The following is a 14,176-nucleotide window of genomic DNA, read 5'->3' as shown; positions in this document are numbered from 1 at the left end:
ACAGAACCCAAAGCGCCAACACGGGGGAAGCTACTATCCCATCTTAACTGTCTCACCGTTCCAGGAACTCCCTGTGAAATTCTTTTCTGGGCAAGGAGGGCAGGAGGAGGAGACCTGGGATATGAAGTAGGCCTTTTTTCAGCCAGAAAGAGGCCTCCTCTTTATTCCAGGGAGGGAGGGCTGGTGAGTCTGAGAAGTGGGAGGGAGTCAGTGGGGAGGTGTGTCATTCTGGCCCATCCCCTTCCATGGTGCCTCTGGGAAGACCTATCCCAGGCCTCTAAGAAGACCCAGGCTAACTTGAATTGGGTGTGGCCAGCCTGGTGGGTTTTGGAATATCCTGAACTTATGCACTTGCCCTTTTTTATGTTCTTCAGGGAAACTAAAGAGAGTCCTTCACTGTTGCCCTGAAATTTTCACCATGCGTCAGCGGGACATTGACAGTGTTGTCAGGGTTCTCAAGGAGAAGTGCCTTTTCACGGTACAGCAGGTAACGGAGATTTTGCACAGATGCCCCTACGTTCTTCGGGAGGACCCTGGTGCACTGGAGTACAAATTCCAGGTGAGAGTGACCGATAGAGTGACTGGCAGTGCCAGCAGGTACTGTGTGGTGTGGGTCCACTGTATGGATAAGAGGCCTCAGGCACCCTGGGGCGAGTAGACAGGTGGAGGGCCTCTGTCCTCTCCACGCACCAGCCAAAGAGAATTGGGTTTCACTCCTTTCACTTCTTTACTACAGATAAAGCCTATTCTGCAACTTTTCTGCCATTAATAATGAATGACCCAGCCCTATTCCCAGAGTCCAAATGGGGCCTGTTTGAAATAGCCAAGTTAAAAATAGCTAAAATCTTCCTATCTTTAGAACCTATTTTGCATGTTGATTTTAGAAATATAATTGTGACAGTTGTCTTAACTTTTTGGTGACGATTATGATGACTTAGGTCACATCCCTAGCTGTTTTCTGAATTTTTTGCTTATTCTTTCCATACTCTTAGTTTTTCTTCCCCTGTCTAAAGAAAAATAGAGCTTAATTTTTTCCTCCTGCCCCTTCATTTTCTGTTGCATTTGCCTCAATATGAACTTGAAAATGCTTTGAAAACTGTCAGCCATCATCCGGATGTTGGGTATCAAGGATGGTCTGCCGTGGTTAATTAGGCAGTTCTTTTTGAGTGCTCTTGGACAGCCTGAGTGTAGTACGGATTGTGGAGTGACAGGTTTTAGGGTTCTGCGCCTGAGATTCCTAACTGTGTCTGTGTCCAGTATGCCTATTTTAGGATGGGGGTTAAACATGTGGACGTGGTGAGGACCGACTTCCTGCAGTACCCCATAACCAAGACCAAGCAGAGACACACGTTCCTCGAGCGCCTAGGACGGTACCAGACCCCTGATAAGAAGGGGCAGACGCAGGTCCCCAACCCTTTACTCAAGGACATTCTCAGAGTTTCAGAAGCTGAGTTTCTGGCCAGGACAGCCTGTTCTTCTGCTGAGGAGTTTGAAGTTTTTAAGAAGCTCTTGGCTCGGGAGGAGGAAGAGGAGTCTGAGAGCCGCATGCCTGATGGAGAAAGCACAAGTGTGGACGAGGAGGAGGAGGGGGAGGAGGAGGAGTTGTGATAGAAGGACTGGAGTGAAAAGAGCCCGGCAATATCAAAGAGTGTTTTAAATTTCTTGAAGCTTTTCGGAACTTCACTTGGGTCTTCTCAGGTTTTCATTCTAGAACTGATGTTTCGATGAAAAAATTATTATAAATCACCTGAGAAGTAGACAGGTCAAACTGAATTGGAGATGCCTTAGTTTGGTCTGTTGGGTCTCTGTGGGGAGGGCCCTGTCAAACCTGAATAAAGGACTGACTTGGAGCTGTTAAAATCAGGGACTCAATACATCAACATTTGGTTTTACTTTTTCTCTTTTGTGTATGTAGGTGATAATTCCATGACAGTGTGGGGGACAAGGGTCCTTCTGGTTTGGGAGTTATTTTCTATTTCCTTCTAGTGATAAAGATAAAAGTATGAGAAGGCAGTGAGGTGTAGGACATCACAGCACTTTATTTTATGAAAACAAGTAGCAGGTTTTCCACAAAAATACTCATATTTTTAACCCAAAAATATCTTTTGCTTCCTAGCTGCATTCAGTGTCCAGCAGAGTGAAAGGGAGCTGATTAGTGATGTGCGGTTTCCTTCTGCACAGCTGCTTAATGCCAGCGAAGCACTGGGGCACCTTCCTCTCTGTGAAGAACAGGCCCTGGCTCTGACCTCTCGGGGAAAGTTCACTTTTGTGCCAGCCCATGGCCAGTGGGTCATGTCCAGGCCTGAAGCCTCTGGCAGCCATAGAGTGACCTGGAATGTGCCAAAACAGGAAGGGGCTGTGGAGGGTCCTATCCAGTCATGTCCCCTGCCCATTTTACAGATGGGGCTTCTGAGACCAAAGGAGAAACACCTGCACAGGGTTGTGGAGCAGGGCGGAGCCTGCAGCCAGGGCTACAGGTCTAGTCTTGGTTTCATTCCAGGGAACTCTCTGTGACTCCAAAGAAGGTGGAAGTCTTCTCGGGGAACCCAGGGGGTCTGGGAGGGATTTGGAGAGTTGGGGTCAGGGAATGGAATTTGGTGTAAGCCGGGGGTCATCTGTGAGGTAGAGGCCCAGCCTTGATAGCATGAACCCATGAGAGGTGGGAAGGTTGGTGCTTCCTGGAACATTCTGGGTGTGTCTTCCTTGGGGGGAACTGGCACAGGATCCATGCTGTGGAAAACATTGCTGGTGATGTGGCCAAACCTCAGGTCCCTTTGGCAGCATTTCACCGACTCTGTGGGAGTCCAGGTGCTTAGCCTTATTTGTCCCACAGAGACCATGGAAGAATCCAGTCGGGCGGCGGTTCTCACCTGGGGACCTTCTTGGCCCCAGAGAACATCTAGCAATGTCTGGGGACATTTTTGGTTCTTAGGACCGGGAGAGGGTTCTACTGGGATCTAGTGGGTTGAGGTCAGGGATGCTGTTAAAGATCCTGCAATGCACAGGATAGTCCCACAGCAGAATGAGCCAGGCCCAAAAGTCAACAGTCTTGGGTCTAAGAAACTGCTGTAAGGCTTGGTCCGGCAAAGTGCAACTGTATTGATTCATGAGAGCCTCAGATTGTAAAGGGGCTTACATTTATTGCGTTTCCTTTATTTAAAAGAAAAGTAAATAGCTGGTTTTTAAAGAGAGTTCCTTTACCCTGTGCATTGGAATACCATTGATAGATCTGAGCTGTATTTTATGGTGAGGATTCAGCACTGAGGTGTAGATGCTCTTGTGTTCTCCAGGCTCCTATTTGAGCATGACTGCAAAGAGAAAGATTTTTTGTAAAAGAAAAGTAGCTCAGTGAATCCCTCCACGTCTGAGTCAGGCGTTGGTGGCAGTAGTTTGCCAGCGGGAGGAGTTCCAGCTAAGGGAAGGTGCTGGAGGCTGGCTGACGCTGGGTGGAGCCCTTGCCTGCTGGGTCCGCCGGTGGCAGAGCAGTGGGGTGTGGCGTAGGTTTCCTTGCGCCGCCTCCCCCCCCACCCCCCAAGGACAGCCCACACGCAGTGGGGAAAATGGAGATTTTGTCATTACTGTGTCTCTCGGTCTGGGCAAAAGGATTTGAAAATGAAGACATTTCACTCTGTGCCAGTGTTTTCACTTTTCCATTTTGTGGCATCCAAGTGACCAGCACTTTTCCTGGAACCTAGGATTTTGTTTGTGCCCAGTCAGGGGACTAAGGAGAATCCTAAATCTGTGCTCGATTAGGTGGTCAGTTCGTCCAAGTTTTGATTAGCGAATGGGTAACTCAGCAACTCATGATTATTCCTTCCATTTTCACACAGGAATAAATGTTTCTTCCCCTCACAGTTTTCTGATTCCATTATTAATAATTTCCTTGGGTGGACTTTGAGTATTTTTGAGGAAGACATCAGAGTTCTTTTTCTTTTGCTGAGGAAGATTAGCCCTGAGCTAACATCTGTGCCATTCTTCCTCTATTTTTTTAGTATGTGGGCCACCAGCACAGTATGGCTGCTAACAGAGCAGTGTAGGTCCACACACGGGAACTGAACTCGGGCTGCCAAAGTGGAGCACACTGAACTTAACCACTACACCACCAGGGCTGGCCCTGACATCAGAGTTTTAAGAAGGAGCCATGTGAGAAAAGCAATGGCTCATGTGGAATGTTTCAAGGATGAATTGTAATTCTTTTAGCATCAAGAAGTCTGTTTACTAGATATTTAATCTGTAAAACATCAGAATTGGTTAATCATACGATAACAGCACCAAGCTCAGGATTCAGTAGATTGTTCTGTAGAAACAGATGCTTCTAGGCTAAAAACTGGAACATGTTTGCCTCATGGCTGAGGGGCTTGAGGTTATTAACATGGTAGTAGAAAGTTCCATCGACTTTTCCAGTGATATCACTTGATCTTGCCATTTGTTGGTGATGCTATAGCTCACACCGACGCACAGCGACGGGCTCTGGTACGCTGCAGAGGCCAGCAGTACACGTCCATGGTTTTCTTGATTCACCGGCATTGGAGCCCCTTGACGAGGCTCTGCCGTCTTCTCCAGGTGGGCCTTGGAGACTGGGACATTCTGGAGTACAGTAGAGACTTCTTGAAATGACTGTTCTTCCTTTCTGAAAATGACAAATTGCATAATACACAGACATACGCACACAAAGTTTTAATAAAAATAAAAAGCCTAAAATATACTCTTAACTCTTCAAAAAATGTTTTTATAAAAGATGAAAGGGAGGCGCCCTTTCTGTGGCTGTAATGCTGACTTGGAGCAGAGCCGGTGGAAGACATACAGGGGCTTGAGTTCCAGTTTGGATCAGCTGTTAAAAATGTTCAACACGCTATGAGGCAGGGTGATTTCTGTGGTTTTAATCTCTTTTGCAGGGAGAGGATAGAGCTGTTTAGAAGTGTGCTGGAAAGCGGATGTGGCAAGGTGATGCCGTGTTCTGCTTGTAAAGATGGAAAGACTGTGCTTACTACCTGATAGCCTAAAACAGTTATTACTTGAGTTGTGGACTAAAAGAAATGCTAAACGTTATGTAGCGTAGCCCGCCCCAGCTGTCCATCTTCGCTGCGTCCAGACGTGTGAGGAGGAGCCCTCGCTGCACCTGGTGCAGGGGCTGCTTCTGCTTTCCAAGCGGGGTTTGTGTAGCACTTCCATGAAACTCTGGGGTCCTTGATGGCTTGGTGTGACTTGTCATCCGGGGGATGGCTTCCTCTCTATAACGGCCTAATCCTGGGTGACCTCATAAGACCAGGGGCTAGCCTAGTATGGCCCATGAGACTTGCCCCCACCCCCGTTTTTGTAAATAAAGCCTTATTGGAACATAGCCACACCTGTTCAGTCACGTCTGTGGCTGCGTTTGCGCTAGGACCACAGAGCTGAGTAGTTGCCACAGAGACCATCTGGTCCGCAAAGCCAAAGGGATTTACCGTCTGACCCTTTACAGAAAAAGGCGTAGACTAAAAGTGACTAAACTCAATCTTAGTATTAACATTTTCTCATTCAAAATCTACTGATCCACATGCTGGATCACTAGCCTGCAACCTGTCAGCATGAATAATCTGCTGGTGGAGGAGAGCCGGGGGAAGCTGCGTCTAAACTTGGCTTTCCTGTCTGTGTCACCTCATTTCTGCCCCTTCTCTCAGCCCCACTGTCTCTGCTGAAAAGCTGGTGATAGCACTTCCTCCTCAACTTGATTGTTAGGTCTCAGGCAGAATCTTCCTCTGACCTTGGAGTCTGAGCACTGGTTTCAGAACATTGCAGAAGTGTTACTGGCTCGCCTACCAGCCTCGCCAATCCCGGGCTGACACTCTGGCTGTGGATGGACGGCCCCTGTAGGAAGCCGCAGCCTGGGTTACAGCACAGGCGTAAGTGCAGCACAGGAGTTGGAGGTGATGGGTCTGGAGGAGTCTCCCTGGCTGTGGCCAGGCAGGGCGGTGGGCTGGTGAGTGCCTGGTCTAGCTGTCTGTCTTCTAGAGGTTGGAGGAGAGCAGCCGCAGAGGGGACTGACTCAAGCCAAGACCTTGTCTCTCGGGGTGTCCTTTTCAATTCGATTTTAGACCTCGTCTTCCTGGGCTTTCGAAATTCATGAAGTTGATGGAGTGTAACAAGAACGTCCTGAGTCCTTTGAAGAAAAAGCAGAATGGGGCATGAGAAGAAGGATACTCATTCCCCTGAAACGGCGGCTTCCCGTTTCTCTTAGCGGTCCTCTGGTTGTTGTCGCATCAGGACCGTAAGGTGGTGTGCTCCCTCTGACACGGCAGCAGATGGGGGCAGGCTTGTTGAGGATGACAGACTGCAACCCCCAGAGTCAGGGACATTCGGGTGGCATTGCAGCTTTTACATCTGAAGTCTGCAGGCTGCCCCCCTCCATTTTGGGACACCCCTGGATCTCTGAAGGCACTGGCTGTCCCAGCCGCTCTGGATTGAAATGAATTCTTGCACTGTGTTCTTGGGTGTGTGTCTGGGTATACGTGTTTCTGTTTCCTGCCTATTTGTGTTTTCTCCACTGTTTCAAGAGTGGGTAGTCTAAAAGTCAGTGTTTGATAATTTGACAATTAGTTGAGAGTTCCTGATTTGTTTTTATAGAAATGGATTTGCTGAGCGAGTTTTTAAAAAATATATTATTCTTTCATGTGACTTACTGCAATATCAATATTTCAAACCCAAACTATATTTGTGGGTTCTTAATCCTAGCCATGAATTGCTTGCCAGCCTTGGCGTACGTGCTTTGGATGTGTTTGTCTTTGTGGTGTGAGGTGGGAGGGGGAAGTGATGCCTTTGAGTGGACAGGAACTGAGTGCGGAGACATTTCACATGTGAGTGGACGCTGCCCGAGGTCACACATTCTCTCTCATGTGTGCTTCCCCCCCTGTGGATCCCAGCCTTGGCCTTCCACTTGGTTGCTGTGAATGCCTTTCCTTTGGTGTCAGCCTACACCTGCAAAGCTCTTTTGTTCTGGTTGTTTGTAAAGGTCTCTGAATAACATTTCGCCCTCATTTCCTCACCATGTAAAAGATGTGGCCCTGTTTGTGAAGCTGCTTGTTCTCCCCGTGCCTCACTGTCCTCTCCTACAACACCAGGAAGATGGATTTCCAGGCTCATCTATGGAGCAGGAGTACTAAGCTGTCCCGGGCCAAGCCAGAAATCCTCTGTCATTCCCAGTGACATCATGCTGAGAAGAAACTGTGTCAGGCTGTAGAGATGGGCCTCTGTGGTTAACTCAGTGTCTTCCAAACTATGGTGAAGACTGTCCAGAGTGTGCATGTGGGGAGGTGGGGTGGATGGGGTTGAGTTGCCTAAAGAGTTTGGGAAATGCTGGATTAAATAAGAGTAGGGTTGCAAAGTTTCTTTCATTTCAGGATTTCTGAATGCTTAGGATTCCTGTGTCCACTGGGACTCCCCCAGTGACAGAGTCTTCAGGACTCCCCAGAGTTATGTGATCAAGGCCCCACACCCCATTTTTTCTTTCAATACACTACCATTCACACATTCACAGGGTCTGGGAATCACTCCCTTAACCCCACATTCCTAGAATTCCTCTGCAATCTAGGTATCCCAGTCCCCTCCTACCATCACCCCCCCAACCCCCCCACCCCCCCCCCCCCCCGCCCTGGCCCCACTTCCCTGTCAGTACCACCTCTCTCCACGTGCCAGGTGTTCTTCCGGCCTCTCCAAGTGCTCACCCCTCACCCCCATCACTGCTGATCAGGGAAGGTTTCTCAGGTCCCTTGAGATAGAGTAGGATTCGTCTTCACCCCAGAGAGCCTCATTCCCACCTGAAGATGTGTCTGTGCCAGGTTTGTATCTATTGGGAGGCCTTCATACTGTTTTTTCTCGCCGATTTTAACCCCTTCAGGGCATTCTGAAACCTTGTGGTCTGGGAGTTTGGGATACAGAACACACCCTGAACTTTCTTTTGCCTTGCTCCGGAAGGAACAGGCAGCTCTCTAAAAGGCCCAGTGCTGGGGGCATGGCCTTCCGACTTCCCAGCAGCCGCTCAGCGGCCGTGGTGGGGAACATACCTTAAGATTTCTTCAGTGTTGCACTGTTACTCTGTTTCCTGAAATAATTAGAGAAAGGTGGTTTAGGAAAAAGAATCTGTGCACCTGTAACCTGAAGCTTCCTCCGCCCAGGTGCCTGCTTCGTGCTGCCTGGCCTTTAGCTCACATGTACCCCAGTTCGGGAGTGCCATCAGTGAGACACTGATGCAGGGATTAGCATTCCCGTCTGTCTGAAGACTGGAGGCGTGCAGTAATGGGGAGAGCCACCAGCCTGGCCAGATGTGAGTGATGGGCAGTAAGAAAGTGAGAGCCACCCGAGGGAGGACACAGTGTTGGTGGGTCCACACTGTGCTTTTCCTCGATAGTCAGTGACACAGAACCCAGTGTGTGGCTGCTGCTTGGTCTGTGAAGAATATGACTGCGGTTTGGACTCTGCTGTTTGAAAGCATACAGTATACTCAGGCAGTGCATTATATGATAACTCTTACGGCTACCTTGAACCTTTTGGGGGAAAGAACCTAGATCGAGGGAATAAAAAGTAGAGATTTACTATATTTGCAGTTATATACTTGGGCCTGTTAATAATGCTCCATGCTTCCCAATTCTAGTACTAGGTATTGTGTGAACCTGCGTAACCAGAGTGACCCCCCAGCACCCACCATGCTGGGCTCTACCCATCTGGGTGTGCCCACGTGCACACATATGTGCACACAGTTTCTTGAAGAACGTCATTGCACAGTGGCTGCACATTTTGGCAAACCAAGGGCCTGTGGCATCTCACAGCACTCAGTCCCCAGGGCCGCCCCTGCCCCGTTACCCAGTGAGCTACACGCAGGACACAGCATGGGCCTCTTCCCCGAGGTGGCACCTGTTTGGGGTCTTCCTGATGCTTGTGCTCTCACAGCTCTCTTTGAAGCAGATGTCCTGGTGCACTTTGTAGACCTTTTTGTACCTGTGTCACGAGAAAGCTCTGTGAAGCCCGAAACTGGAGCAGAATGTTGCCCGGCTTCACCTCGGCCACGGGAACCCACAGGGAACTGTGCAGGGGTCTGAGGAAAAGGCCATTCTTTCCTTAATCCTTACCTCCTGGGGATGTATTAAAATGTCCAGCATAAAAGTCATGTAATTTTTTTAAAAACTAACTTTACCGAGGGATAATTTGCATAAAGTAAGATACACCCATTTTCAGTGTACATTTTGACACTTTTCTGTTTTAGGGAAGTTCCTGGAGAAGTCTGAGGGGCCTTGGAGATGCGGCCGTTAGATGTGGCAGTGGGGACAGGAGCCCTGCCCCCATTTATTAACTAGTCTGCTCCGAGCACGTCTCTGGGCTTAAGCCTCAGCTTCGTGTGCACTGGGAACTACTCATACTGCCTCTGTCCCAGGTTTGTAGGTGGCAACGAACGGGAAGGTGTTTGGTTCTGGTTAAAGCTCTCAAATGTCAGAGCTGCTACAAAGAGAGATCCAGGGAACCTGCCAGGCGAAGCTGCGCCTCGTGCGCTCCGTCTAGCAGAGCCTTAGGGTTCAAAGCCTTTGGGAAGGCTTCCATTGCCAGCCCTCGGAGGAACGGGAGCTGGAGTTAACTCGCAGCCTGAACCACCAGACAACCAGACAGGACATAGGATCACTTGTTTCAGATGTTAGAAAACAGACAGTGCAAGACCTGATCCTTGAGAGAAGGAAAACAGATGAGGTGAGCCCCCGGGTCGCCCTGGAATTCAGTCTGAGCCACTTTTTGGACTGCATTGCAGGTGCCGGGGGGTCCAAGTAGTGGTCACACTGAACAGGGCGGGTAGAGGCAGCTGGAATTTGTGGGGCAGAGTACTAGAGAGGAGGGAGCTGTGCAGAAGAAGAGCTCCAGAGATCTCTAGAGGCATCCCCTTGAAAATTAAGCTGGTAGTAGGCAGGAGAAGAGGAATAAAAGTAACAAAGATCAGATGGGACAAATAGAAAACAAATAACAATATGGTGGAGTTCAGCCCAATCATATCACTCGTTACGTTAACGTGTTAATGGTCTAAACACTCCAATAAAACCATGGATGTCAGGCTGGATGTAAAGCAAGACCCAACTATATGCTAAGTACAAGGAGGGCACTTGGAGAGGCAGAGACATGGAACGTGAAAGGATGCAAGCTTTGGGCAAGTGCAGGGCTCTCCCGGGCAGGCTCTGGTGTAAGTTGCACAGTTGGAAGATGGTGGATGCTGGGTTCAGGCTGGCATTCCACACAACCCAAATTCAGATGCCTGTAAACACACATTCCCAAATCCCAGCGTTCTCTGCGCCTCCCGTGTATTCCTGTTGTGTTAGGACTGGCTTCATGTCCCAGCTCAAATGCAGCCTCCAAGACCTTGCCTTCCTGCCTCCATCCACAGTGAGCTCTAAACACTTCATTGGACATGTCACCCCCTGCTCAGCACCCTCTAGTAGCTCCCCATTTCACAGAGGACAAATGCCAGAGTCCTTCCAAGGGTCTCCAAGGCCCTGCCAGGCTCCTCCTGCTCCCTCAGCTCCAGCTCCCCTGGCTTCCCGCTGCTGCTCAGACACGCAGCACGCTCCTGATTTAGGGCCCTGTCAGCTGACATTCTGACTCTCTGGGAGAGATGTCCTTCCCTCATGTCCCTCCCTTCCTCCATGTCTGTTCAATGTCACCTTTCTCATGAGGCTTCTGCTGACACCCCACTTAAAGCTTCAGTCGGCCCCTTCCCATCCCCCAGCCCTGGCTCTCCCGGCCCCACGTGTTTACCTCCTCCTTTTCTCCTTCGCACTGACCACCTTCTAAAACACCACATAACATACTTGTGCTCCTGTGTGCTATCTCCCTCATCTAGAATGTAGGGATCCCCAGCGGAGGACTTGGGCCCGTTCTGTTCACTGACATGTACTGAGTGTCTAGAGCCACGCCTGGCACACAGTAGGTGCTTGTATGTACTTGTGGACTAAATAGATTATAAGTATGACCCACAAAGTCACAGAGTGTTAGCAAGAGAGGTCCCAAGAGGTAAGCTAGGCAAACTCTCCCTCTGCAGCCCATTTTACAGACGGTGAAACTGAGACATGAGTGGTTCACCCAGGGCCATATCATGACTTAATGGCAGAAGCAAAACTCAAGTTCTCCTGTGCTGTTTATCTTTCCAGGGGATGCGAGGCAGAGGCAAATGGCACTTCCTGCTTCCTGTGTACTTGTGGCCCTGCCACCCAGGGGAGGGGGGCTCATGCTGCTCGAGGGTGGAAAAAGGAAGGCCCGAGGGGTTGGGAGCTGGGGGTCGGGCTCCTTGGCCTCCTGTGCCTTAACTCCCAACTGCACAGACAGGCAAATTTATTCAAACTTTCTGCCATATGGAGGGAAGAAGCAGTCAAAGCAAGCCCCTTCTGTGACTGTGACCACCAGACCTTCTCTGGGGCTTGGAGGGTGGGGTGAGCTGGACTTTGTGAAAGCACCTCGAGAGGTCAGGAACACTCTACAAACACGGTGAAGGCGGAGGAGAGAAACTTACACGTGGTGACAGACGCCTCCTTCCCAGACTGGAAAGGACTTTGTCTCCGAGAACAGCCGCGTGCAGGGCTGGGGCACCTTTTTACAGGCTGCCGGCACAAAGGAAAAGGGCCGTGGCTTACAAGGAGCTCAGTGCATGGTGGGAGCTCTCTTTCTGCACCCTCGGGGAGGCCCTGGCAGCCGGGCTGGGCCTGGGGGTCCACCCCAGCTGCTCCCTGGGCTGGGGGCCCCATCCCCAGGGGTGCTCAGCGACTGGGGGTGCTGCTCTGACTCAGGGTCCTTGAAGCCTGCCGTTGGTTTCCCTTAGGCCTTGCAGTAGTCTCTGGGCACTGAGCCAAAAATAGCCCCCTGCACTCACCTCTCACTGTGGGGTGGCTGGCGCTCTGTGTCCCTCCTTTCTGACTGTCTCCAGACCCCCAATTAGCCGGGCAGCACCTTTCACCCTGGCACTTTGGGGACAGTGTGAGGCCCAGTGGCTCACTGCCCGCCAGCCTCCCTACCTGGGCACTCGGAAGTCTGGGGCACTGAGGCTGGGCCCCTGTCCTGGCACCTCACAGTTTGAGGTTCTTGTGGCAAACCCACCCTGTCCCAGCGTCACAGCCTGCTGTGACAGATGTCTCAAGGCCAGGCCCGGGGACCCCTGTAGGCACCAGGAGTGGCTCCTGACTCACCAAGCTCGCAGCGTCTGCCTTTGAAGCCTGGGGCACAGTCACAGCTGTGGGTGTCCACACCAGGCACGCAGGTGCCTCCATTCCGACAGGGGTTTTCTGAGCAGTTCGTGGGGACATCTGTAAACAGGCCATGAGCTGTTAGTTGCTGGGACCCCAGGGGAAGGCCTGCATTATTGTGTTGCTACCTCCTGCTGTCCCCAACACCACTGGGCCCTAGGGGTGGCCCTGTTCAGGTGGTCAGAGAGAGCACAGGTGAGAAGATGGGCCTCAGCATGCCCGGCCCTGAGCCCATGATCTCAAGGTGGGGAGGGAGCAGCCAGTGATTCTGCTGGGACCCTCAGTGCTGAGCCATCACACCCCACACACCACTGGAAGCCTAGATCATGGTGGGGCTCTGGTCGCCTTCAGGAGACTCCCAGCTCCGCCCTGGCCTGTGCCTGCCCCCCCGCTGCAGCATTTCCCATGACTGTGCCCTGCACAGGATTTTTTCCTGGAATGCCGAGGCCTCCCCTCCAGAGCCTCTCTTGGATCTCCCTCCTCATCCTCTGGGGCTTGTCCCCAGGTCCCAGCCCCCGGCAGCCTCCCACCCCGAGTCCAGGCAGCTGTCTGTGCAGGACTCTGTGCTGGCATCCGTGCGTCATGCCCCCCCAACAGCATCCTCACCACGCTGCTGGCAGCTAGGGATGGGTGCTCAGGGCCGCTGCCAGGGAGGGGTGGGCCTAGCTTTTTCCCTGAGGGTCCACTCTGTCCTCTTCTTCTTTTTTTTTTTAGCTTTAAGATATCTGTTGTTTTAATTTTTAACTTAAAAAGCATTAAGAAACACAGAAGAATTATGCAGACCTCACTGCTTTCAATACCAGAAGGCCAGTCTCCCCTCTGCATCAAATCCAGCAACCCCCACCCCTGCCAATGCCCCCTCTTTGGCTTCCTCCCCACTGGCGCCAGCCACCCTTCCTGGGGGCTGACCGGGTGGGCCTGCCTCTCCCATTTCCCCCTTCCAGGCCCTCTTGGGTTCTGTCTGTTGGCTGGTTCCCCTCCTCCCTGTTTCTACTTCACTCTCTCCTTTCCCCTCACTGTACTCTGGGCCTTCCTTTTTGTCTTTCCTGATGTGCTAAAGTTGAGTTATGGGCTTTAGAAAACTTTTTATTACGAAAAATTTAAAACCTACAAAATGTAGAGTATGAAGAACCCCATATATCGTCACTCAGCTTCACCGATTATTAACATTTTGCCAATCTTGTTTAATCTATTTCCATCTTTCTATCTCCCTTTATTTCGCTTGTTGAAGAATTTCAGAGCAGTTCACAGAAGCCATTTCACCTGTAAATATGTCAGCAGGTATCTAATACATAAAGACTTTAAGATATTTTATGTAAGCACAATGCAGTCATTACAAAATTAGCAGTAGTTCCTTAATATCATGAGAGCTCACAGTCCATGTTCAGATTTCCCTGATCATCTTAAAATGTCCTTCACGGCTGGTCTCATCTAGTCAGGATTCATAAGTATGCACACTGCCTCAGTTTGATGCAGCTCACGTGTCTTTTCATCTATAACTTTTCATCTTCCCTCTGTATTTATTGAAGAAATAGGCCATTTGTCCTGTAGAATTCTCTGGATTTGACTTATTGCTTTCTTGTGGCATTAACTCATCCCCCAGCCCCCATCCCCATGTTTCCTGGAAACCGGTATTTCGAGAGAGGGGCTTAATAGGCTTCAGGGTCAAATGGTCTTTGCGGGACTGCTTTGCCGGTGGAGGCCATGCACCCTTGGGCACTCCAGGAGGCGTGTGATGTCTCCGAGTCCAGTTTCATTGATGTGAGGACTGATCACTGGTTCAGTGTTGGCAGCCTGGTTAATCCAGAATAAAGATCTCAGGCTCTGCACCTGATGGCTTGAGCACCCATAGAGGTCCCTGATCTAGGCTCCAGATCATCCAACTCAATCTGTTGCTCCTCTGCCCTCACTAGCTGGAAAGTCTTTTCTGAAGA

At 50.5% G+C, this 14,176-nt stretch overlaps 2 protein-coding genes across 6 annotated transcripts in view; one reads left to right on the top strand and one right to left on the bottom strand.

Moving 5' to 3' along the window:
- MTERF4 (mitochondrial transcription termination factor 4) overlaps positions 1 to 14,176 on the top strand; it is a 108,660-nt gene that overhangs the window by 3,208 nt on the left and 91,276 nt on the right. For 4 of the 5 annotated variants that reach the window (XM_001497592.5, XM_005610762.4, XM_023644068.2 and 1 more), the window contains exons 3-4: positions 375 to 559; positions 1,258 to 1,860. In XM_001497592.5, coding sequence (XP_001497642.1) covers positions 375 to 559; positions 1,258 to 1,608 — 536 coding nt within the window. In that variant the 3' untranslated portion in view covers positions 1,609 to 1,860. Of the gene's footprint in view, positions 1 to 374; positions 560 to 1,257; positions 1,861 to 14,176 lie in introns of those variants that run through there. The other variant, XM_070270754.1, reaches the window with a different exon arrangement.
- Positions 2,020 to 14,176, bottom strand: part of SNED1 (sushi, nidogen and EGF like domains 1) — an 80,993-nt gene continuing 68,836 nt past the window's right edge. Inside the window, exons 28-32 of the mRNA XM_023644067.2 lie at positions 12,186 to 12,302; positions 11,516 to 11,603; positions 8,887 to 8,970; positions 8,040 to 8,077; positions 2,020 to 6,139 (exon numbers count right to left, since the gene is read on the bottom strand). Coding sequence (XP_023499835.2) covers positions 8,041 to 8,077; positions 8,887 to 8,970; positions 11,516 to 11,603; positions 12,186 to 12,302 — 326 coding nt within the window. The 3' untranslated portion in view covers positions 2,020 to 6,139; position 8,040. The remainder of the gene's footprint in view (positions 6,140 to 8,039; positions 8,078 to 8,886; positions 8,971 to 11,515; positions 11,604 to 12,185; positions 12,303 to 14,176) is intronic.

This window comes from Equus caballus, chromosome 6, assembly GCF_041296265.1.
Source record: "Equus caballus isolate H_3958 breed thoroughbred chromosome 6, TB-T2T, whole genome shotgun sequence".
NCBI lineage: Eukaryota > Metazoa > Chordata > Mammalia > Perissodactyla > Equidae > Equus > Equus caballus.
The sequence above is the reverse complement of the archived record's forward strand: the minus strand, read 5'-3'. Positions and strand labels throughout refer to the sequence as shown.